Source organism: Schistocerca cancellata, chromosome 11 (genome assembly GCF_023864275.1).
Source record: "Schistocerca cancellata isolate TAMUIC-IGC-003103 chromosome 11, iqSchCanc2.1, whole genome shotgun sequence".
Classification (NCBI taxonomy): domain Eukaryota; kingdom Metazoa; phylum Arthropoda; class Insecta; order Orthoptera; family Acrididae; genus Schistocerca; species Schistocerca cancellata.
Window position 1 is genome coordinate 104,591,629 of NC_064636.1, and position 24,242 is coordinate 104,615,870.

Sequence of the window (24,242 nt, forward strand, 5' to 3'; positions counted from 1 at the left end):
TCGAAAATTACATCAGATGTAGTTGTGAATTGGGGGAGAAGCCCATGTTTTTGTTTCTTCACTATGTATTGTAACACAAAATTGTCAAGAGGTAGAAATACGACCTCTTTAAGAACAGAGGTCGTATTTCAAGATTGAAACTTTACACGGCAAAAACCAGACAGAAATCTACCTACAGTGTGTTGAGCAAAGTTTGTGGCAAGTCTACAGTGGACCGTAGTAGAGTTGTGTGTTGGGATAATCATTTTCGTGCTATTCATATAAGCACAGATGATACTTCAAGACCCGGAAAGCCAAAAACATCAACAGATGAACAAAATGTGAAACTTGAGGCAGGTGCTCATGAAGAAGATCACAGTGTCACTTACGAGGAACACTCTGAAACCACAGAATGCCCCCACCATCGGTATTCCGTGACCAGACAAACAATTTGAAGAAGAGAAAAATTTCTGTTAGATGGGTCCCACAGTGTTTGACTGCTGAAGAGAAGCAGAAACGCCTAGACATTGCAATCTCACTCAAAGAAAGATTCGACTCTGAAGGTCAGGGATCGTCATCTCAAATTGTCATTAGTGATGAAACGTTGATCAGAGACTCTGAACCAGACTTGAAGTTACAATCCAACAAGTGGAGAGGTTCAGATCTCCACATCCAAAAAAATTCTGACATGCCCAAATCTCGAACAAATAATGATTTTTGCTTACAATTACCAAGGATTCATCACAACAGAGCCCCATACGGAATAAGTGTCACAGCAGTGTATTATTGTAACTTCAGGTGAAACCTGCACAGAAAAATGCACAAAACCCGAATCTGTTGCTCGAGGCTGAGCCACCCATTCTTCACAAAAATGCTCGCCCATGCAGCGGGGCATTGGAGATGTCGTAGTCCAGAAACTGTGCAAAAAAGGGTGGGAAGTGTTGCCGCATCCTCCCTACAGCCCAGACACGAGTCCACTCGTTACCGTAAGGGAAAAAACCTAAGCATGGATGTTGTCATATTTGTCCGGAAGAGCTTTCTACCACCATCACCCGAGCCATTCGACAAATGAACAGAAGTGGTGTCCTGGACAGAATAATAGGGCTTCCACAAGATGTTGAGATTCAGTCATAGAGAAGCAGGGAGACTACACTGAAAGACTGTAAAGAGAGATTTGTAAGGGGGCGGGGGGGGGGGGGGGGAGAAAGGAGGGAGAGAGAAGGAGAAAGGAGGGAGAGAGAGAGGGAGAAAGGAGGGAGAGAGAGAGGGAGAAAGGAGGGAGAGAGAGAGGGAGAAAGGAGGGAGGGAAGGAGGGAGGGAGGGAGGGAGAAGGAGAAGCAGCTTGTAAGTAAAAAAAACATTAATGTGCATTATTTATTAAATGTCCCTCATATTGCGTACGAACAGGCAGAAAGACCCACTACTGTGCAATTACACAATTGTAGAACAATCACTAGAAGCAGTCAAACCCATAAAATACCTATAACAACGAAAACAATCAATCACTATAAAATTATTTAATTGGATAGATAAAAAATCTAAGACTGTCACGATTGGCAAGCTTTCGGAGCTAGTGACTCCTCCAGGCAGGAGGATTGAAGGGGAAGGAGAAATGGTGAAGGAAAAGGACTGGAGAGGGCTGAGAAAAGGGGTAGATCTCGGGAAAGTCACCCAGAACCACAGGTCAGGGGAGACTTACCGTACGGGATAAGCAGCTATACCTAGGTGTATGCATACAGACTGACAAACTGGAATAGCCACATAAAAATAAACGCAGGTAAGGCAGATGCCAGACGGATTCACCGAAAGAGTCCTCAGGAAATTATAATCCACCTATTAAAGGCAGCAACGTATAAAACACTTGTTCAACCAGTACTTTAACACCGTTCGTCAGTCTGGCATGGGTAACAGATAGGACCGACAGCGGAAACAGAAGAGATCCGAAGAATAGCAGTGTGTTTCATAACAGTTGCAATTGCTAAGTGCAAAAGCTAAGGCCTTCTGAATCAGAGTATTCTCCTCCACCGTTACAATTCCGTGAGTGTACATTCCTAGGAAAGTCAACCAATATTTTGCTTCCTCCTCCATATATCTTACAAAAAGATCACAAGGGTAAACCTGGAGAGATTGAAACTCACACTGAGGCTCAACAGAAATCTTTCTTCCTCCGAACCATTTACGACTGGAAGAGGAAAAGAGGGAAACGACAGTTGTACAGAAAGTGTCCTTTACCACACACTGTAAGGTAGCTTGTGGGATAGACAAGTAGATGTAGACTTTCTTAGTTGTTTTTCAACATTAAACAAGCTCAATAAGTGAAACTTGGGAGAAGATCATGCACTGGGACGAGGGAACTGCCAAATTCGATTTTGTGATACCGTCGTTTTATTGAGGTCTAATCGTTAATGTGCTAGGATAGGCAGAGACACCGTGGAAACTCGAACCCACAAAAATAAGTTTAACTAAAAGGAAGGAGGACTGAAATCAGATAATTTAAAGGGCTCAATACTAAAAAAGCAAACAGTACCTACTTTGTAACAGGGGACACTGAGGCTCTGCGATTTCCGGCAACGACGATATCAGTACTCGACCGCTGGGTGTATATGCGTAAACAGTTTGGCCTGCTGTGTTAGTCTCATTCAGAAAATCAAATAACAGAGTCTACTTTGCCGATTTAGAGGCACAGAAACGTGCCTTAAATCTTTGTTCAGTGCCCACTAAAATAAAATTATCAAGAATGTGAACACATTCTGTAAAGGCCTGCATTGTAAGACTTCCAAATGATCACTCAGTCTTCCTCCCACATAAAACCAATTTATAAAGACTGGCAACTTGAGGAATGTCACTACACTGTATTTGGATAAACACTCTGTCCAAAAAATTAATGAAAACAAATTGAAAAACTGGTTCAATGTGCAAGGTGTAATTCTACAAAAAAATTCACTAATAACCTTGATTACCAGCATTAAGAGTTCCAGGCAGTGCCACATCTCCCTAAACATCTGTGCACAGAGATACTGGGACTTGTACATACAAGCAATTATTCCTCACCCATACTTGTTTTGCAAGTGGGACATAAAAAAGAAGTTACTAACAACTGTATAAAGTACTGCATAGGTACTGTACAGAACACAGCAAAGGAAACTTTGATTGTTGACAGTCACTGTCTTTCCTTTCCCGCTCCCAAAAGGAGAGTGGGGGAAATTGTGTGTGTGTGTGTGTGTGTGTGTGTGTGTGTGTGTGTGTGTGGTGACACACACATACACACATACACATACACACACACACACACACACACACACACACACACACACACAAGGAGATGTAGTGCTGCATAAAACATGCATATATACATATGTATTTGGATGTGGGATGCAGGTTTACTTGTTATCTGTGTCAAGCTACTTTTCTTTTGAGGACAATGCCTTTAAAGCCAAATAGAAAAGTTTTAACACGTTTCTGCATTTTCACAGGGGGGATAAAACAATATTTCTGGTCACATATATATGTTTGCATTTCTGCATAAGCTATTACCTAAGAATCTCTCAATTTCGGGTTGTCTGTATCTCTGAATAGTTACTTTCATTTGGAACAAGTGGGGATTAAGCCCTCAACTACCTTACAGTTAAGTTCAGGACTGTAATGTCAATTTTTTAAAAAAAGAATGAAGAAACAAAGAGTATTTACCATTCTTCTTCAGCTTCCTCCTCCTAAGCTTAAGCATTTTAAATGAAATTGGCAAACAAAACAAGCAAAAGGCGTCTAGTTTTGTCGCATCCTCTGTTGCGGGGGCTCAACGGATGCTACCAGAAGTCACTTCACAGCACAGGTCAGATTAGTCAACCCCGAGAGAGAGTCATGCAACAGCGTTATCGTGCAGACCGAGCACTTTACCGGCCAGGAGATGTATACACAGAAAAGCTCTTGAGGAGCCGGGCTGTTATCTTATCTCGCCGGAGCCTGGAATCTCAGACAATTCATCTGGGTCGCATTAAGAAACACGGCACTTATTCTTATCTCTCTATCGCTCTTGTTGTGTATTAAACAGATTGCTGTTCTATCACCACTATAATATCTCCTCCCCCTCCTAACACCCCACCCCCACTCGAACAACATGTCAACCACCTGTATCTACATTTCCTTGAATTAGATTTCAGAGACTGACAAGATTATAATGAACAACATGTAGCCATGTTTTCATAGGGAAAACATATCTTATTTGTCAACCTAATGACACGTTCCACATCATAATAATTTATCACAAAAACCACTGTAACAAACTGAGGAGAAAATGAAAATTCTCAAAACATGTCACAGTTGTTAATAAAAGCATGATTGATGCAGGTAGCCATTTCAATTCGTCCTGAGGAAATTATGAATTTTGCTTTGAAAGTCACCATAGCCACGAAGTGCTACATACTCTTAGTAAAATAAAATATCAAAAAATTATCGTAACAGTTCAACACTAGGAAAGGTCTGAACAATTCTAACAACATTACAAAATTTTCTGAAATGACAATATTTCTGTCATTGGCTGTAATTATTGTTTATTTTCCTTTATTAGCCTACTACAGGCACTGTGCCATTATCGAGCCAAAATTCATCAACAATAGAAAATTAACTGTAATTACATTTGATGGCAGACAAGTTGCCATTTCAGAAGTTTCGTAAAGCTGTGGTACCTCACTGAAGGAAGGTAATCAATTGGATAATGATTTGTTTTCCCTAATTTGTATTTCGGGGAAATATTTAAATCCACTTCTAAATTACAGTTTGGATATTTCACTAACAAAAGGATACAATTACAGAAAATTACTGATCGAAGGAACAAACAAACATTACACAAACTCGGCATGCCTCTCCAGTATCTCGTCCAGTTGTTGCAAAAACATGTTCCACGATTCTGCCGATTCGCCGCGGTTGAGACGTACGTCAGGTGGTGGCGGAGTGAATATGCTGACCTTGGTGGCAACCGCATTCCCGACACCACCCGAAGGGCACGAGACCGGGGGAGCAGTCGACGGCAGAGGCGGCGGGGGCGGCGACGGGCTAGACTCCTGCGACAGAGCTCCACTCCCTTTCTCCTGTACGGATCCACGAGGATCCACACTCCCCGTTACTCTGGCCGACCCCTCTACCCTCACCGCTCTGTGTGGAGATTTTCTCCCAGGTTTCGCAGACCAACCGTCGTCCCGCCCGAAACGCAGCGACTCCCCCGTACCGTCCGACGAGTCGAGACTGGCATCCGACGCACCGTCAGATGTGTCTCCGGCTGTTGCAATTCCGAATGCCTCACTCTGCATCAGCTTCTGGGTGAACGACTCCCTCTTGGCCAAGTGTTGGTTGAAGGATTCCCTCAAGCTCTTTTGCGGGTCCTTCCCAATTGCCGATTCAGGGGACTTCAAACCGAGCCCCGCACTCGTAGCCGTGCTCCAGACGCCTTCGACACTCGTTACCGGCTTCCCGCCTGCGAGAGCCGCGGGGCGACAGTACCGGCTCGGCACTTCCTTTTCGCCGTCCCTCTCCAAAGTGGTACGGATCCGACTCACCTCAGTGGAGTATTTCGGCTCGTCGAAGCTGGAGTCACTGAACGAGCTGCTTATGAACTTCTTTAAGGCACCTGCTCTGCCCGTATTTTTCGCAGCAGCATTCCTTTCAATTTTAATCGCGGGAGGGTTCACCGTGGGAGCTACTCCCTTCAAGTTTCGTGCAGCCGTATCGCTCTCGTCTTCGGTACAAGATTCGTTAAGAGACGAGCGTGCCACCTTCTCCAGCACATTACCTCTAGCCGAACTGTCCACAAGGGCAGGTCTCTCGGCTGAACTTTCTATGTCTGACCTCGCAAACTTTCCAACTTTGCCTTCGAGGGATTTCATTTGCTCGAGACGTACACTATTTACCTCAGTTCCCGTGGGAGACACACAGTACGGGATGCCTCCCTCCTCAAAAGAACTACTCTGCTCGCGCTCCAGTGGGGCAATTTTCCTGTTACCGTCTTTATTCCGGTTTCGGGTAAGAGCTCGAGGGGGTAGCCCTTCGGCTGTACCGGTCCCCGGATGCAGATCGTGATCTCTGCCCACACTCGTAGCACTCCTGTCCGACGAGACGCTGTCCAGCGAGCCACCTACTCGCCGGAGCTTACCCTCCGCAGATTGCCGTGACGTCGCAGATTCGACAGATCCCTTCTGTGTCAAGGACCAATCGAATGTGAACTTCCCGGTAGGTGTCGACACCAGGGAGGAGCCGGTAGATTCACTCGAGATGCTGTCGAAGGAATACTTTCTGCCGTCCTGAGGGACACCGATTCCGACGTCGGGAGCACGCTCTATCGGCGGAGCTTTTTGTATTGCCGGAGCTTTCTGTGGAGCCTTAGCCCTCCATCCGTCCTTACCCAGCTTGAGACCGAAGAAATTTTTCAACCCTCTCTTCAACGGGCTTTTAGACGGGGACTTCTCCGAACGACTGCTCCCCGCGACTGCCAACGACTGCCCGGAAGAATCTGTACCCGGCCGGTCGGCAAATTCGGTATCGGAGGTAGCAGCCGGCGACTTCGGACCGACGACGGGAGAGGAGGGCGAGGCGAGTGCCGAGCTCGGGGTGGACGCAACGCGTACGGGGCTTCTACCGCAGCTCTCGGGAGTCGTGGACGCAAAACTCTTCGACAGCTGTGAAGTTTGACAGGAAGCGACTAGGTCGGCAGGGGGGCTACTTGTGTGGTTTTCTATTTCTGTGGTAAGGTCCGGTCTCCTACAGGAGCTGATCCCAGTCGTGAAAGGTCTAGGACAGTCAAAGTTTTTGGGCCTCACTGGTTTCCCAGCTACAGCTGCAAAAAGGAAAAAATACTACTGCTCAAGATTCACTGACTTACCTGTGTAGTCATCACACTGCCTGCCACTACCTTTAACTGACAGAACTGACACTCCTAGTTAGCACGTAACTGTTTCGCACTCAGCCACTGTTGTATAAGGGACACAATTTCCACTGTGAAACTGTGACAAAACAAGACATCTAGACATCAAAAGTTCTTCGTACGTGCTCGGATCAAAATTTGCCATTTTTTACTTCTTTGTTGTCAATGTAATACAGTTCTGACCTGATGTTTCTACATTATTCCTACAATCCAAAACGAACTGTTTGTACTGAAAGTGGGGCTATAGTTTTCCAAAAACAGCATACAAAATAAAATTATTTATTACTCACATGCCAATTTTTTTTCTCCTTGCACTATAACAGGGTATGATGTGAATGAAAAACATTACAAACAAAACATTTTTACTGTTCTTGCTGAAGCACAGTTATACTGTTCCTATTTGAGCCATCCATTCAATGATCTGAAATTGTGTTACAAAAGTTTTGCTTGATGAAAATAAGACATACTATGGTTGAGAACAAGCAACAGCTTGTCAAACTTTTTCACCTTTAGTTAGTATAGCACAGTACGGCACGACAAACTTCCTGGAAGATTAAAGCCACTTGTCAGACTGGGACTCTTCAAACTCGACCTGCTATTTTGTGGGTGATGTTCCCGATGACTGAGCCATCTGGGGATGACTGACTACCCACACAGCCTGTAGCTAAAAACTCTCTTTACAACTTCTTTTCTGTAGGAGTGCTAGTCCAGCAAGATGTGCAGGAGAATGCCTGCAATGTTCAGAAAGCAAAAGAGGAGGTTAAGGGCAGCAGTGAAACTGTGAGGGAAGGTCACGAGTTGGGGCCAGAAAGCAGTAGATACCAGGATCCGCGTCGAATTCTGGAAGGTGTTCGGTGTGTTTCCCTGCTGCCGCCTAATGAACAAAATACAAGTATTCGGATCCCAACTGTGTCACTGGACTGAAGAGTTTCTACGAACAGAACACAACGTGTCATTTGTAATGACGTGCAAGTAGACGTGCAGAGGATCAATACTTGACGTAGGGATTGGCAATTGACACTCAATGTAAACAAATTTTAATATACTACACATAAATAGACAAAAAGAGCCATTATTGCACAATTACACAGGTGTAAGAGCCATCACGGGAAGCAATCATGCCAATAAAATATCAATCGTGCCAATAAAATATCTGAGTGTATGCATAAAGAGTGATTTAAAGTGGGATGATCACATAAAACCAATTGCAGGTAAGGCAGGTGCCAGACAGAATCACTGTAAAAACCACCAGTAAGTGAAGTCCGTCCACAAAGCAAGTAGCCCACACCAGTCCCGTTTCTCCTATCTCGAATAGGGGAAGGTGGGATACAGTGCAACACTGAGTTCAGTGTAACATTTCGATTTGCAATTTTGTAGCACCGCTGCAGGCCTCGAGCAATTACACGCAACAATTTAGGTTTCTTTTACTACTCCAGATAGTAAAAAACAAACACAAAAGAAAGGGGCCACATATTTACTCGCCGTCAGTTAGCTTCACAAGTCAATACTGCCAGTAAAAACTTTGTGTGTCCAACTGTTATCTCATTTTATTATGAGAGAGAAATAAAGGCCAGTGAAAAGATGGAAAGTTTTTACCAGAATTAGCCTTCAGAATTTTTTCGTGAGCATTAAATGTGCGTACTTGGACTTCAAATAAATGAGCAAGCACTCACCAGTTGAGGAGAAAGAAAGCATAAAAAGGATTAGTAGTAAAACTGTTCCCATTTTACTGTATTATGTGTGTAAGGATCCACTTCTTGCTACAGTGTTTTGGTCCACACAAGGTGCTCCTTTACATTGTATTTTAAGCCACAACTGTTGCCTGGAAATTGTGGCAGTGGGAGGGAGGACGGGTGAAAGGGAGGGGGGGTCAGTGAGGAGGTCGGGCCAAGAGGAGGCATTTGCATCCTGCTGAAATAAGGAGTAGAGTTTTTACTCATTCATTTAGTGGGTAACCGTCAGTTCTGTAGGATATAATAGTTTCTTCGTCTCACTTATAAAATTTAATTCTGATAGGATGACATACCTCCGAACTTACCAGCTCGTTACTATAAAACAAATGGTGATTTTAAAGCCTGCCATACAGTGTTGAAAAGAATGCATCAGAGCAGTTGACACACACATTGCCTCCATGGTCATTCATGATAACGGAATGTTTAAAGATTAGCATACGAAAGGAGAATACAATATTCCAGTGCCCGTGTTTTTCTGAAATATGAAGCAACGTTCCTCACGAGACACAAGCACGTTCAAAGAAGCAGGCACTGCAGCAACTACAGGCATTATGAAATATATGAAATGGATTCGCAGTGGCAAATACGGACAACTGTCCACTGTACAATGGAATAACGATGTCAAAAATTTGTGCCAAACGGTGACTCCAATCCAGATTTCCCACTTATCGCAAGCTACGTTAGGCTATCCGAGCACATTTCACAGTCAGACCCAAACTTCCGTATGTCGTCAACCACACATCTACAACCTGTACTCGTACATTCGTTATGTATTTTACAGGGTACACATTATAAATGAAATTTTACTTTCAATTAAAATGTCTCCCCTGCACAGGAATACACACATTGAAGGACAAGTGCAGGTTGTAGACACACAGTAGACGGCATACAGTTGCTTGGGTCTGGCCTTGGAGCGTGTTCAGATAGCTAAGTTCGAGGTGAGCACTCACGATAAGTGGGAGGCCCGGGTTGGCGTAAATTTTCATTGTTATCCATTATACAGAGACTGTTGTCCATAATCACAACTGTGATAACATTTCATGTATAAAAGATGATTCAGTGAGTTCCTTTCTTCAAAGGTCGACTAAGTGTTCATATTTCCAGGGAGTGAAGAGTGTGTCCTGTTGTTATTTACTTCTGTATATATAAAAATAATTTACTGGAAGAATAACTTAATGTTCACCGATATATAGATGATGTAACTTACCAAACGAAAGCGTTGGTATGTTGATACACACACACACACACACACACACACACACACACACAGATATACAGACACAAGCAGACATATATCTACACAGGATATAGGTCTGCTTGTGTCTGTATATGTGCGGATGGATATGAGTGCGCACGCGCGAGCGAGCGAGTGTATACCTGTCCCTTTTTCCCCCTAAGTTAAGTCTTTCCACTCCCGGGATTGGAATGACTCCTTACCCTCTCCCTTAATTCTTTCTTCTTTTCCTTTCCTTCCCTCTTTCCTGATGAAGCAACGGTGGGTTGCGAAAGCTTGAATTTTGTGCGAGTGTTTGTGTTTGTTAGTGTCTCTATCAACATACCAACACTTTTGTTTGGTAAGTTACATCATCTTTGTTTTTAGATATATATTTCCCCACGTGGGAAGTGGAATGTTTCCCTACTTTTTGAAACTTTGGAGGAAGGAGGGAATAAAAACAAGCTGCATAGGGTAATTTACACCTTGTGCAGAAACCAGACTCCCAATTGTAAGAGCCAAAGGATGCAAATAAGAAGTTTTAGTAGAGGTGGGAGTGAAACATGGTTGTGGCCTATCCCCAGTGTTATTCAATTCATACATAGAACTTGCAGTAATGGAAACCAAGGAGAAATTTGTAAAGCAAATTCTCTCAGTGATTTTAATTCTCTCAAGACACTGTAAAGGATTTGACGGATCAGTTCATCAGTTGATGATGAACAACAACAGCGAAATGAGTGTAATGTAAAGTAGTCAAATCCAGCAATCCTTAGGAAAAATGACCAGTTCTGCTATTTGGTCGGCGAAGTAACTGACAACCGTTGAAGGAGAGAGAACACAAAATCCAGACAGGCAACATCGAGAAAATTATTTCTAAAAAGCGAAATTTATAAACACTATACATTTCAGTGCTAGGAAGCTTTTTTCTGAAGGAAGCTGTGTGGAATGTAGCCTTGTATGGAAGTGAAACTTGGATGATGAGGAGATCAGGCAAAAAAGTAGAAGTTTGCAAAATGTCATGCTACAGGAGAATGCTATTGATTAAGTGGGTGGATCTGATAACTAATGAGGACCTTGTGACTAGAAGTGGAGAGAGAGAGAGAGAGAGAGAGAGAGAGAGAGAGGGTGGGGGGTGGGGGGGATTAATTTATGGTACAATGTGAGGCATCCAGGAACCATCAATTTTGTAAGGGAGACAGGGAGGCAGGGGTGTAGAAATTTTAGACAAGAACCAAAGTTTGACTAGAGCATGTAACTTCAAAAAACTGAAGTAGGTTGCAGTAAATATTTAAAGATTAAGTGAATCGCACAGGATAACATAGCGCAGAACATTGCGTCGAACTAGTCCTCAGACTAAAAACGATGACGACGATGACTGAACAAATTCTCGGAATATTCATGAATGTAGCTAATCCAATGAAGAATATATTTCACTTGCTACAAATGTATTTCATTACGCTGCTACAAAATTTACTGAAAGTATAAGCTGTCAAGGAAACAGTCAGATTCCCACAAAATGAATTTTCCGCTAATTCCGTGAAGCATTTATAGAGTGGGAAAAAGCATTGAAAATCATGTAACATTTTTTCCTGACTAAATTTTTCATCAGAAAAGTTGAAATGAATTATTGGTAATTGCAACAGCATGCGCAAATGAAAACTGAGTGCAGTCCCAATAAGATTCTTCAGACCCTCAAATTTCCTAATTAAAATCCATAGCATGTCTATATCTTCATCTTACAAATCGTTATCAGATAATATTTCAGAGAATTAAATAAACAGCATGTCACTGAGGATGACAACTGCACCAAAACGTGCTCAGCAGAATAGAAAGTATAAGTCGCCGTGTTTCGCAAAGACTGATATTTTTACACAACATATTGTGTGTGTGTGTGTGTGTGTGTGTGTGTGTGTGTGTGTGTGTGTGTACACTGTATAAATTAGTACGAGTTCAGCTACAGAATACTGCCCTCTGTTTAAATGTCTATCAATGTCTCCGCCATATGTTTTCATTCACCACACAATTTTTACAGTTTTTAATCACACAACACTATACGGTTTTAGCTAGACACTAACTGTGTTAAATAAAATTGTTACACACACACATTTATCGAGTAATCAGTTTCAAATTATGAAACTTTCAAGGTGTCCAAATTTACAGTAACATGGTAATATTAAGGATCACTAACAAAGCAGTTAGCACACATTCTAAAGTATAGAATTTTTGTCTGGTTTGTCTACAAAAACACACAGGTATAGAATGAAAATTAGAATACTCAAATGGACAGTCCTGAAATAAAAATTGTTAAAAGTTTAACATCAAACAACACTAGTAACTTTTAACATCAGACAAAAGATACTCAAAGTCACAATACAATGATTCAGAAAGCATTACAAAAACAATATAAAGCAAATTAAGACACTTGATGAAAGAGTAGAGAAAAAATTAATAAAAAGGACAAGTTTCAAAATTAAATGAACTACTACTGAAAATTATTTACAGTGGTCTAAGAAAAAACTACTTTCAGTGGCTCTGACCTCTTTCAGGCTATGGGAAACCATTTGAACTGGTGAATACATTTAAGGCCCTCTTTCCTTACATGCAGAATGCTGAGGGGTTTGTTGTAACGCACAAGTCATTTACATTAAGTGAATGTATGTTTCAGTATTAACAGTGTCTGTGAATTGTACCTACACCCAAATTATGTTAATTCAAGAATACTGTGAAGATTTTGTCATTTCTTTACAAAGATTGTCCTTTTGCACTTTTTTTTATTTTTATTTTTTTTTTAACGAAATACATCTGACTATCTTTGGTTTCTTTATAAACATTAGGGTTGAGGATTACTGAAATGTATTTAATGAACCTATTTGGTGAAAAGAGTTTTTTATCATGACAACCATCTTTGACTTGTAAGCTGGATCTCTTGTCCTTCTGATATACAGTATACTCTCGATGATCCACACTAGTTGGAGAGGAGGTCCACAAATATCTGAAAAACATGAATAATCGAGATACTTTCAGACATGTATTCTTTGTTCAAAAGTTTATCCAACTTCTGTGTAAAAGTACTGTTGGCCTGTTTATTTCTTAAGATAGTCTGTGATGTCGGTCTACTTTCGACAGGAACTGACACTTTGTCTCGCATCAATTCTAATTTTTTGTGCCACAATTATGTCATTGTACTGAAACCCCCTCCGGCCCATAAAATCTCGACAAGCATCGACACATTGCAATGCAGTATGATCACAAGGTCACTATCTTCATGCCCACTTTAACTTCCACTGTCGTCTTCTTCTTCGTTCTGTCGCCGTGCATCGGTCACAATTTCAGTACCACTCACATACCGGAAGCTGGGTTCACAAGCTTCGCTCTTCAGCCACTTGCTCATATTTTCTTCATCGGCATCTTCAAATACGTTTAACCCCATTGCCAGATTCAATATTTGTCCAGTTGTTATTACTTCATCACTTAAACCTTGAAAAACCCCTTTCTTCTATACCTGGAAGAATTTTCCTCCACGATCGAACTAGCATATATGGCTAGATTTCCTGCCACGTATCAGAAATCCTGTGTATGGCACCTAGAATTGTCAACTTCTTCTGGAATGTTACCAAATCATCCTGATCAAACAGAATTCTCAGTAGACCAGCCCAGTAGCACCACTTCACCAATGCAACTACATCTTGCTCCATTGGCCATGTAATGGCAGTCACATTAGGAGCCAAAAACTAAGTTACAATGAGACAGTCATCAGGTACTAGAATCCTCTCACTGTGATGCTGATAAAACAGCCTTCTGTGGCAGTCTTTCTCTTGCAGATATCACCAAACTCATGGTACAAAATGAGCGTGTAACCAGTTTTTGAGAATTTCATTATCCATCCATGCTCATTTTTGGTTGTAATAATGCAGCTGCAATATCCTTGAATGCTGCTTTCCCTCCTCCTCCCCCCCCCCCTCCCCGTCCCCCTCCCCAATCACAAGTAATTTTACTTTGTGGCTCCTAGATGGTTTAGTGGTGCACGAAATTGTAATGCTATCTTTAGACACCTTATATTCAAAGCATGAACTTTGCTCTTAAAAGCAAAGGTTCTGGTTGGTAGACATTTCCAATACAGACCACTTTCATGTGCATGATAAATTTTGGTCTGGTGTGAAATTCTCTCTTTCCACCAACTTCTGGAATTCTTCCAAGAAAAAAATCAGCTGCCACAACATTTGAACTAAGCCACTCTCCATGCACAGTAAGTCTGCAAATCCTGTGACAATGTTTGAATCTGGTTAGCCATCCAGATGAGGCATTAAATTCTCTCTCTAATTCTAGAGCTTCGAGAAAAAAATTAGCTTTTTCAGCACACCACGCATGAAACAATGACCATCTGCTCATTTTCGGCTAAAGAATCACAAAAGTGCAGCATCTAATTCATCATATGTAGGTCTTTTCATGCCTTTCTTTTATGCAGATGTTCCAGAACTAAAATCTGGTTTTCCTGACAAAATCCTGCATTTTCTGTTTATCCTTTTTAATGTCCCAAACAGCCTGCATTCCAATACCATAACCAACACTGATTTTTGCAGCAGTTCTTCGTCTCCCCACCCTCCATCTCAAATCTTTCAATTACTTCTAATTTTTGTTTTAATGTCATGTTTCTCCATCATCTCTCTTACAAATTTCTTTTAACTTGCATTACTAACACATACCAATTAACATCAGACAACATGGAATAAGCTAGCTGAGAACAATGGAAATGGCACTCTGTCGTGATGTGATGGTCATTTGAACAACAGAAATGGCACTTATTGTCATGCGGCGGGTTGTTTTTTATATATCCCCGCCAACCCTCTCTCAACTAATTCTTCTTCTTCTTTTAATGCACAAATAATCTCCAAAGCAGGTAATCTGCACATGAATAATCAAGAGTACAATGTATTCGAGGAATTCAGTATTAATGTGAAAATACAAAATAAAAAAGTGAAAGTCAGAAACCAACGACTGATTTAATAATTTGCTTGAAATTAACTAGAACCATGAAGTCCTTTTAGGAAACAGGAATCCTATATGCAACTGTGCTGACAAAAAAGATTACTGATTGATAATCAACACGAGATAACTAGAAGTTCATTGACTATGACATCGATACACGGACAATTTAACTTTCTCAAGGTGTGAGAAGTGGCCTACAAATGACATCACAATAAACCCTTGTACGGTTTGCTAAGTAAAATAAATGTTTTTTATTTTTTTTATCACAATTGGACGTAATAAAGTAAGAGGAGACTGTGAACTTTCACTGAAATGCTATACTCATTTACATATTCGAGAACACAAGTTTGACTTTTGTGCATGCTGCCTTTGAAATGCTTCTATTTTAAACAGCCAGAACATTATGACCACCAACCTACTATCAACATAAACCAGTCCAGGTGACAGCAGTGGCACATGGGAGGAACGACTGCTAGTCAGAAACATGAACAGCGCATGTAGTATCAGTGTGTGTGTGTGTTTTGTCCATGTATTGATTGAGCAAAGCACGTGGTCTATCCAAGTTTGACCGAGTGCAGACTGCGGTGTCCAAGACGCTCTGAAAAAACATTACGGAAACTGCACGACTTGTCGAGTGGTCGAGGAGTGCTGTGGTGAGTGTCTTTAACATGTGGCAAAACCGATGTGAAACCACATCTAGGCGTCCTGGGACCAGGTCACCGCCCCTCACTACTGACGTCGGATGTCATATGCCGAGCAGACTGGTGAAACAAGATGGGTGTAAAATGTGGTGGAACTAACATCGGACTTTAATGCCGAGCAGAGTACAAGTGTGTGTGAACACACCGTGCAACAAAAACGCCTAACAATGGGTCTCAACTGTCAACAAACGTGTTATTGTTAACACCACAATATCGGCAACTACGACTGAAACGTGACGTGACTGTCGGCAATGGATGTTCGTGCACTGGCTGACATGTTGCACAGTCTAACAAACCCCAATACCTCCTTCACTGTGCCTACAGGAGAGTGCAAACCTGTCATCTTCCGAGGGAACAGCTCCTCGACAACTGTGCTGTGGTACGGAGACCAGCTGGCAGTGGCTCCATTACGCTCTGGGAAACAGTCACGTGGGCGTCCGTGGGTGCAGTGGAGTTCGTACAAGGTGCCACGATGGCCAAGGAGTACCGTACACCGGTTCAGACCACGTACAGCCCTTCGTGACGATTACATTTCCCGTCGGCAGCGGCATTTTTCACAACATAATGTGCCGTGTCAGGAGGCAAGAACCACAATGGCGTGGTTTGAGGAACACAGTGGTGAATTCAAATTGATGTGCTGGCCCTCCCAACTCGCCAGATCTGAACCCGATCGAACACACCTGGGACATGATCGAACACGACGCTGGAGTTCGTCAATCCCCTCCCTACAACTCACAGGCATTAGGTGATTTGTGTGTGCAGACGTGATGTGAACTCCCTCCAGTGACCTACAGAAGTCTCACTGCTTCCGTGCAACGTGGCACGGAGACTGTTATCCTTGCCAAAGGTGGACACACTGGTTATTAGGTAGGTGGTCCTAATGTTCAGTGGGTATTTTCCAAGCTTTTGATGTCGTGGCAGTTTCACTCGGGAGACAACTCGTACGTACCTGGAGGAGATGCCCGCGGCTGCACCTGCACGGCCACCACGTCCGGCTGCGGTCGCGACTCTCCGTCCGTACGCCGGTCCCTCGCCGCTGCGGACGCCCCGTCGCGGCTCCTCGACGGGCGCACTGCCGGAGCGGGCACGGGCGCGCGCTCCTCGACGGCGGGACCGCGCCCGGCGGTGGCGGCGGCCGCGTCTTCGCTGCCCGAGGACGACGTGGAGGTGACGCTGTCGCCGCGCGACGGCAGGCGGCGCTGCAGTTTCGCGTACAGGTCCGCCTTCTCGGCCAGCAATTCCGCACTCGACCTCTGCTGCTGCTGGTGGTGCTTCACCTGAACGACACAAACAGTACCGGGACCTTTTATTAACTTTTCCTAAAAATAATGAAAGATTAAAAATATTTTACGGTACAAACAAATGCGGGAATGCCTGTATGGAAAAACAGTAACATGAGAAGGATCGGTTACCACTTACCACATAAAGGTTTTTGTGGTACAAGTTGTTTTAGTAGTTCTCAAACTATGTATCTTTACTATTTACACACTTTTGCACACGTTCAAATGTATTCAGTGGACATATTCTCCACTACAATGTCGGTACCTCAGAAATGTAGTTTCGGATGGTTTCGATAGTTTCTCAGGATGATTAAGCTCGCTGTCCATACATTTCTTGCCGAGCGTAAGGAAACAAAGAAGTTGTGAGGCAATATATAGAGCAAATATGAGTAACAAATCATTAATGTTACATACTAGAGTCACTCCAAAAGAAATGCACAACTTTTTTTCTTCGAAAGTCCAGCTTCTGTTATACCTCTTTGCTATAAACGGAGGTCCTAGAAACAACATTCGAGCTCAATTTAACTTGTTTCCACTAGTCGTGCTGCCGCAACTTTAAATCGAGATGACTGTTGCACTTTAGGTTTGTCTGCACTGTGAGGACAAAGACTCTCAAGACAGTGAAGAAGGTGTACAGGGGGACACTTTCTATCGCAGTACTGTAGTCGGGCACGCCAATATTCTGGTCCTCCCACACAGCGATGGGTCCAGTGCCGAACGTGCTCCGATGACATACGGTACATTCACAATACGATTTTGGCTGATGAACACACAAAATAAATCGAAGTGGGAGTATGAGAATTGAGTATGTGCAGAATATTGAGACAGCTGAAGTCGAGAAAGGTTCGCACCAGGTGTATTTTGAGAATATGGACAAAGCTGAAATACCCACTATACAGCCCTGATCTTTCACCGTATGACTACAATCTCTTCCAGTAGACTGAAGGAATAACTTTCGAGAGCACCACTTTAAAATGACAACTCCCACAAAGGGACAGTGTGGGAAAAATGATATTTTGTCTCAAGAATGTGTCCACATCCTACAAAACATCAGAGGTGTGGAAAATAAATTTCTTGTTTAAAAAAGCACTATGTGGCACCTTCAGATGACGAGGCATTCATTATCGCTTTTTTTCTTTACTGGTTTCACTTTTTCATTTTTCTTCTCCTCCCTCAAACCTCTGTTCTCATTCCTTTTCCTGCTCATTAGCCTCTCATTCACATCTTTCATCTTTCTAATTTTTCTGTTCCAACTCTCAATTGTATTATTCATCCCAATCCTGCCCCCCCCCCCCCCCCCCCTCTCTCTCTCTCTCTCTCTCTCTCTCTCTCTCTCTCTCTCTCTCTCTCTCTCTCTCTCTCTAATTCCTTAGAATGTGCGGTATCACGTGACTCCTTATGCCCTTACCATTACAATAACCACAAGTATACCTTAAATGTGCCCACCTAGTAACTTTTCCTCCTTTGGCATACTTCAATTTGTCTCTGTACCAACAACGATTATTTGCCACTGACATTATTAATAAATGAGTCAAAGAAGGGATAATACGTCTACTATTAGAAATTAGAGTTTAGTGCAAAATGTAAGCAGACAGTGTCGTATGAAAGTCATAAGAATCCTGGTTTCACATTAGCATTATGTGCAATACATTGTGCTCATGTGATACTCCTATTTTTACAAACAACAATCAATTATTAAGTGTTTCAGTACAAAACAAAAAGACCTTGACTGCAAAAAATAGTAAAGGACAGTCAATGAGAAAAGAGTTATTGCATCCAAAACATGTTGGGTGCTGTGTTTTCATTCATATTAGTTAATGGCACAATAAACCAAGAAACGGCAGCTCTATCTTTAATTTCAGATTCTCCCTAATAGCAACTCTGTCAGGATGTGTGCATGCGAACAGTAGTAGATGCCAGAAAATTAATTGCCACCAGCAGCTCAGTCAATGAAGACCTGAAAAGTTCTATTAGAAGGGGGCGAGGGGGGGGGGGGGGGAAATCAGTACTCAGTACAGTCCCAAATTTTTGCCCTGTTCTACACAACGTTCTAAAAATCTTAATCAGTGGGGTTTGAGCAGGTTTAAAGACCACTTTTTTACGTTTCTCTCTAATAACTCAAATACCACAGTTTCAAGTGAAAATGTTTCACGGTATTCAATTAAACTCTCTAAAATTTCTTGTTTTCTTTATGACTGATATTTTTCTGAGTTCGGAAGACACAAATATTGCACATTAGTGAAAATATTGTTGTAACGGTATAAAATTAATGTTTATCTTTCAATGAAGAAAAATAAATATTAAATGTGTGTATCACATGTAACTGCAGTGCAACCACATTAAGGGATAAATTGTGTTCTGGGGTGTAACAGGGTGAAGTGGGGAGATGTTTGGGGTAGAAATGCAAGGGAAAGTAGGCCATCTGATTGCGTTTGTGCACTTCCCTCGTAGATCTGCAAAACGAAGGTCAAGCACATGACTCCACACCGTCTACCGCAAGAAGCAACTACATGGTTTTTTACAAAGTTACACAGGCCTTCTGCAGAACACCTTACGAATCACTGACAATGCAATGTGCAGACCTGACTGGGAGTGTGTGCGCGTCAACACTACGTGGAACACCAATGTAAGTTACTAATGATACTAATGCAGGTAATCCAAATGGACAGCACGTATGTAAATCCCTGCACACTGTCGTGCACTGCTAGAGGAGAACTATTCTGTACGGCAGCTGTGATGTCCTTCTGGGAAAGACAACTTCCCCCACCATGAGGGCTGTTCACTTTTTCAGTTTACAGACAGACTACACCTCCCCAGATTTCCTGTACAGTTCTCTTACGTGAGTATGCAAAAGATCTTCACCAAGCTCATTTTTATATACTGAAGCTATTTACAGTTAATTAAATGATTACTTACTCCTAGTAGCTAAGTGGGCTACTGAATAAAATTCATTCCTGCGTGTTTAAGTTGTAAGTGTGACGTTGTCAGTAGCCTGCATACTGTCAGTGAGAAAGATACCGGATTGGTAAATGTGGTACCTCATTGCCATCTATCATCTGAATGTGTGCACATTTTCTTTTCTGATGAAGTCTTTGGCCAAAAACTAAGTGTGTACAGTGTGTACAGTGTCTCTCTGCAAAAGTTCAAATGTGTGTGAATTCCTAAGAGACCAAACTGCTTAGGTCATCGGTCCCTAGACTTACAAACTATTTAAACTAACTTATGCTAAGAACAACACAGACACCCACGCCCGAGGGAGGACTCGAACCTCCGGCGGGAGTGGCCGCACAGTCCGTGACGTGACGCCTCAAACTGCACGGCTACTCCGCGTGGCCGTCTCCCTGCAACTTCACGTGCCATCTTCATGGTGAGCAGTGATCTATTCTTTTCCTAGTATTGTAGTCTTCAATTATTTGTTGGATATATTCCACTCTGTCTTCTCTTGCAACTTCTGCCATCCATGTCTCACTCAACTACCGTGCAAATTATTCTTTTCTCTTTTCACGTATGTCCCATCGTCACAACTGCTTTTCTGTTTAGTATCTTCCACGTGTCCTTCCTTGCCAATTCTGCACACAATACCTGCTCTAATCTGTATGTGCACTAGTTGTTGTTGTTGTTGTTCTGGTCTTCAGTCCCGAGACTGGTTTGATGTAGCTCTCCATGCTACTCTATCCTGTGCAAGCTTCTTCATCTCACAGTACCTACTGCAGCCTACATCCTTCTGAATCTGCTTAGTGTTTTCATCTCCTGGTCTCTCTCTACTTGTACCCTCCACGCTGCCCTCCAATACTACATTAGTGATCCCTTGATGCCTCAGAACATGTCCTACCAACCGATCCCTTCTTCTAGTCAAGTTGTGCCACAAGCTCGTCTTCTCCCCAATTATAAACAATACCTCCCGATTAGTTATGTGATCTACCCATCTAATCTTCAGCATTCTTCTGTAGCACCACATTTTGAAAGCTTCTATTCTCTTCCTGTCCAAACTATTTACCATCCATGTTTCACTTCCATACATGGCTACACTCCATACAAATACTTTCAGAAATGACTTCCTGACACTTAAATCTATACTCGATGTTAACAAATTTCTCTTCTTCAGAAACTCTTTCCTTGCCATTGCAAGCCAACATTTTATATCCTCTCTACTTCAACCATCATCAGTTATTTTTCTCCCCAAATAGCAAAACTCCTTTACTACTTTAAGTATCTCATTTCCTAATCTAATTCCCTCAGCATCACCCAACTTAATTCGACTACATTCCATTATCCTCGTTTTGCTTTTGTTGATGTTCATCTTATACCCTCCTTTCAAGACACTGTCCATTCTGTTCAACTGCTCTTCCAAGTCCTTTGCTGTCTCTGACAGAATTACAATGTCATGGGCGAACCTCAAAGTTTTTATTTTTTCTCCATGGATTTTAATACCTACTCCGAACTTTTCTTTTGTTTCCTTTATTGCTTGCTCAATATACAGATTGTGTAACATTAGTGATAGGCTACAACCCTGTCTCGCTCCCTTCCCAATCACTGCTTCCCTTTCATGCCCCTCGACTCTTATAACTGCTGTCTGGTTTCTGTACAAATTGTAAATAGCCTTTCGCTCCCTGTATTTTGCCCCTGCCACCAGCTGTGACTTATTAAACTGATAGTTTTGTATCTCCCATTTCATCTTCATCTACATCCTCTTCCATTTCCATAATACTGTCCTCAAGTACATTGCCCTTGTATAGACCCTCTATGTACTCCTTCCACCTTTCTGCTTTAATTTTCCTGTAGGCAGTATCTATCTTACCCCCTAGTGAGATAAACCTCTACATCCTTACATTTGTCCTCTAGCCAACCCTGCTTAGCCATTTTGCACTGCCTGTCGATATCATTTTTGAGACGTTCGTATTCCTTTTTGCCTGCTTCATTTACTGCACTCAGCAAGTGAATTTGCAATTTACAGCACGGCGTACCTCGTACCGCTGAAAGTCATTCCCAAGCCTGTTCCACACAGAACTGGAGTGTGAGAAAACCATTACCTGTAGACATCTGCAAAACCGTAAAGTCCCTTATTTTGTCCTTTTCGGATCCCACACGAGATGAACGTCAGAGGTAGTGTAAATTTTCTGCAATGTGTCACAAATACTTGCACTCTAAGCTTCAAAAGTTTTTGACTAAATGTTCTTTGGTGCTTCCAAAACTTCCTACATAAGCCCACAGCACTTTTCTGGAACACTGACACACTGATGAAATGACTGGTGACAAATCTAGCAAAGCATCACTGAACTACTCCAGTGTCTGACACAGCAGCGATCAGTAACACCCAAACAGTATTCAATAAGAGTTTTCACAAGCACTTTGTATGTGCTCACATCTAAAGGCGCACTACACTTCGTTACAACTCCAACCCCCCACCCAATTAACTGTAGTCACCCGTTCTCATTTTCTACAACCGTCCGTACGTGCTCATCTGCACGGTGGTGCAGATTTCTGTGAAGGATCGTGGGTGTGACATTTGAAAGTCTTGAGCCAGACAGAGGAAACTTGGGTGAGCAGAAGACAGAATATGCTATATACCAATCACCACACCGCAAGTACTTTCTTCAGATAAAAACTGTCAACACACATATAAATTATTCTGTTGCTCATTGTAGAACAAGTTAATAATGCAAATATTTAACAACGAAAATAAAAACTGAAAATGTTCAACAATATTGTGAAAATACCCCCTCCCTCCCACTCCTCTCCCTTCTCTTCTCTTCTCTTCTCTTCTCTTCTCTTCTCTTCTCTTCTCTTAACCCTCCCCTCTCCCTTTCTCCCTCTCACTTCTCTCCCCTTCACCTTTTGGCTTTCTCTCCTTATTGCCCCTCTCCCTCTCCGTGCATCTTTTGGTATACCTGTGTCCTCTTTTCATCTCCTTGTGTGGCCAAGGAGTCCGCTGTCTGAAGACCTGCCTCTTTCCTGCTACCCCCTCCTCACACCCTTCCCTATCTCGCTCCCGCTCCATCAGCTCGGGCAACTGCTTCTAGTAATCGACTGTCAAAAATTAGCCTTGCCATGGCCGTGGGAGTGTTACTATGGGTGTCTGCGGGGTTGTGGGTGTGAATGCGTGTACCTTCGCTGCAAAAAATGAGCTACGCTCAAAAGCCAGTGTAAGTGATGTTATCTATTACATTTGTGTTTGCTCCATCCATCTATACGCAATAGGTGAGTGGTTCCCCCACTCCCTTATATTACATATTTTAGAAAATAAATTTTGGCTTACAACTATAACCTGCACGCCGCCTTTCTCCCTCAAACAGAAGAACGTGTCAGAAATGTTCAGATTTCTCCACTTTGCACTCAGTTTTCTAGGATACACAGCTCCCCTAACTATCTCCAAATGACAAACTGACAAGGTGTAAACTGAAATGACAATCGATAAATAAACCCTTAGTAATCAGAATACCAACATGCAAAACAAAACCGATACGAACTTGTGTGTCAACCTAATAACTGTAAAATTATGTGTAATCAAGTTACCCTTTCAGTTTCTCTAAACAACAACACTTCATGTTGGGGGGAGTGCGGGCAGCTTACACTAGTAATGATATTGCTTCAACTTACATAGTGGATGACATAAAGCAAAATTCACCAGAGAAAAGTGTCCAATGTTCAGTATTCTTCTGTAGCATCTTGTACAGCTCTATTCTCTTCTCATGTGAATTGTTCATCACCTACGTTTCACTCCCGTACAAAGGTACACTCCATGGAAACACTTTCAGATAAGATTTACTAATAATTAAATTTCTACTCAACATTAATACATTTCTCTCTCTCTCTCTCTCTCTCTCTCAGTAATCTATTTTTTGCTACTCCAAGTATGCATATTATTGTCTCATTACTTCATATGTCACCAGTTGCTTTGATGCCCAAAATATCAAGACTCATCTACTATTTTTAGGGTCTCATTTTCTAAGCAAATTGCTTCAGCACTGTCAGATTTTATTCGACTTCCTTCCACAGTCTTGTTTTGCTTTTCACGTCTACATGACCACGCAATTCAATTAAGTGCCTGCAGAGTGTGCATCGGACCACCTTCAGCCTGTTTCTCTACTGTTCCACTCACAAATGGTTCACGGGAAAAATGAACACTTTCTGTGCAAGGTCTGACTTCTCTTACTTCATTACGATAATAAATTCTCCCTACGTAGATCGATTTCAAGATAATATTTCCACAGATGGATAAGAAAGTTGGTGATTGGAACTTCACAATAATGTCTCACAACAACACAAAACACCTTTGTTTTGATGACTGCCACCCTACCTGGTGAGAATCTCATACCATTCAGCAATACTCCAGAAGGAAACAAACAAACATAGTGTAGGCAGTCCTCTAGTACACATGCTGCATCTTTTAAAGAGTTCTGCCAACAAAACACAGTCTTTGTTTTGCCTTCCCCACAACAG

General features: G+C 42.3%; 1 protein-coding gene across 1 annotated transcript in view; it reads right to left on the reverse strand.

The window, feature by feature from the left end:
- LOC126108286 (uncharacterized) overlaps positions 1–24,242 on the reverse strand; it is a 365,566-nt gene that overhangs the window by 85,902 nt on the left and 255,422 nt on the right. The window contains exon 10 of the mRNA XM_049913510.1: positions 16,472–16,799. Within this exon, the coding sequence (XP_049769467.1) occupies positions 16,472–16,799 (328 nt within the window). The remainder of the gene's footprint in view (positions 1–16,471; positions 16,800–24,242) is intronic.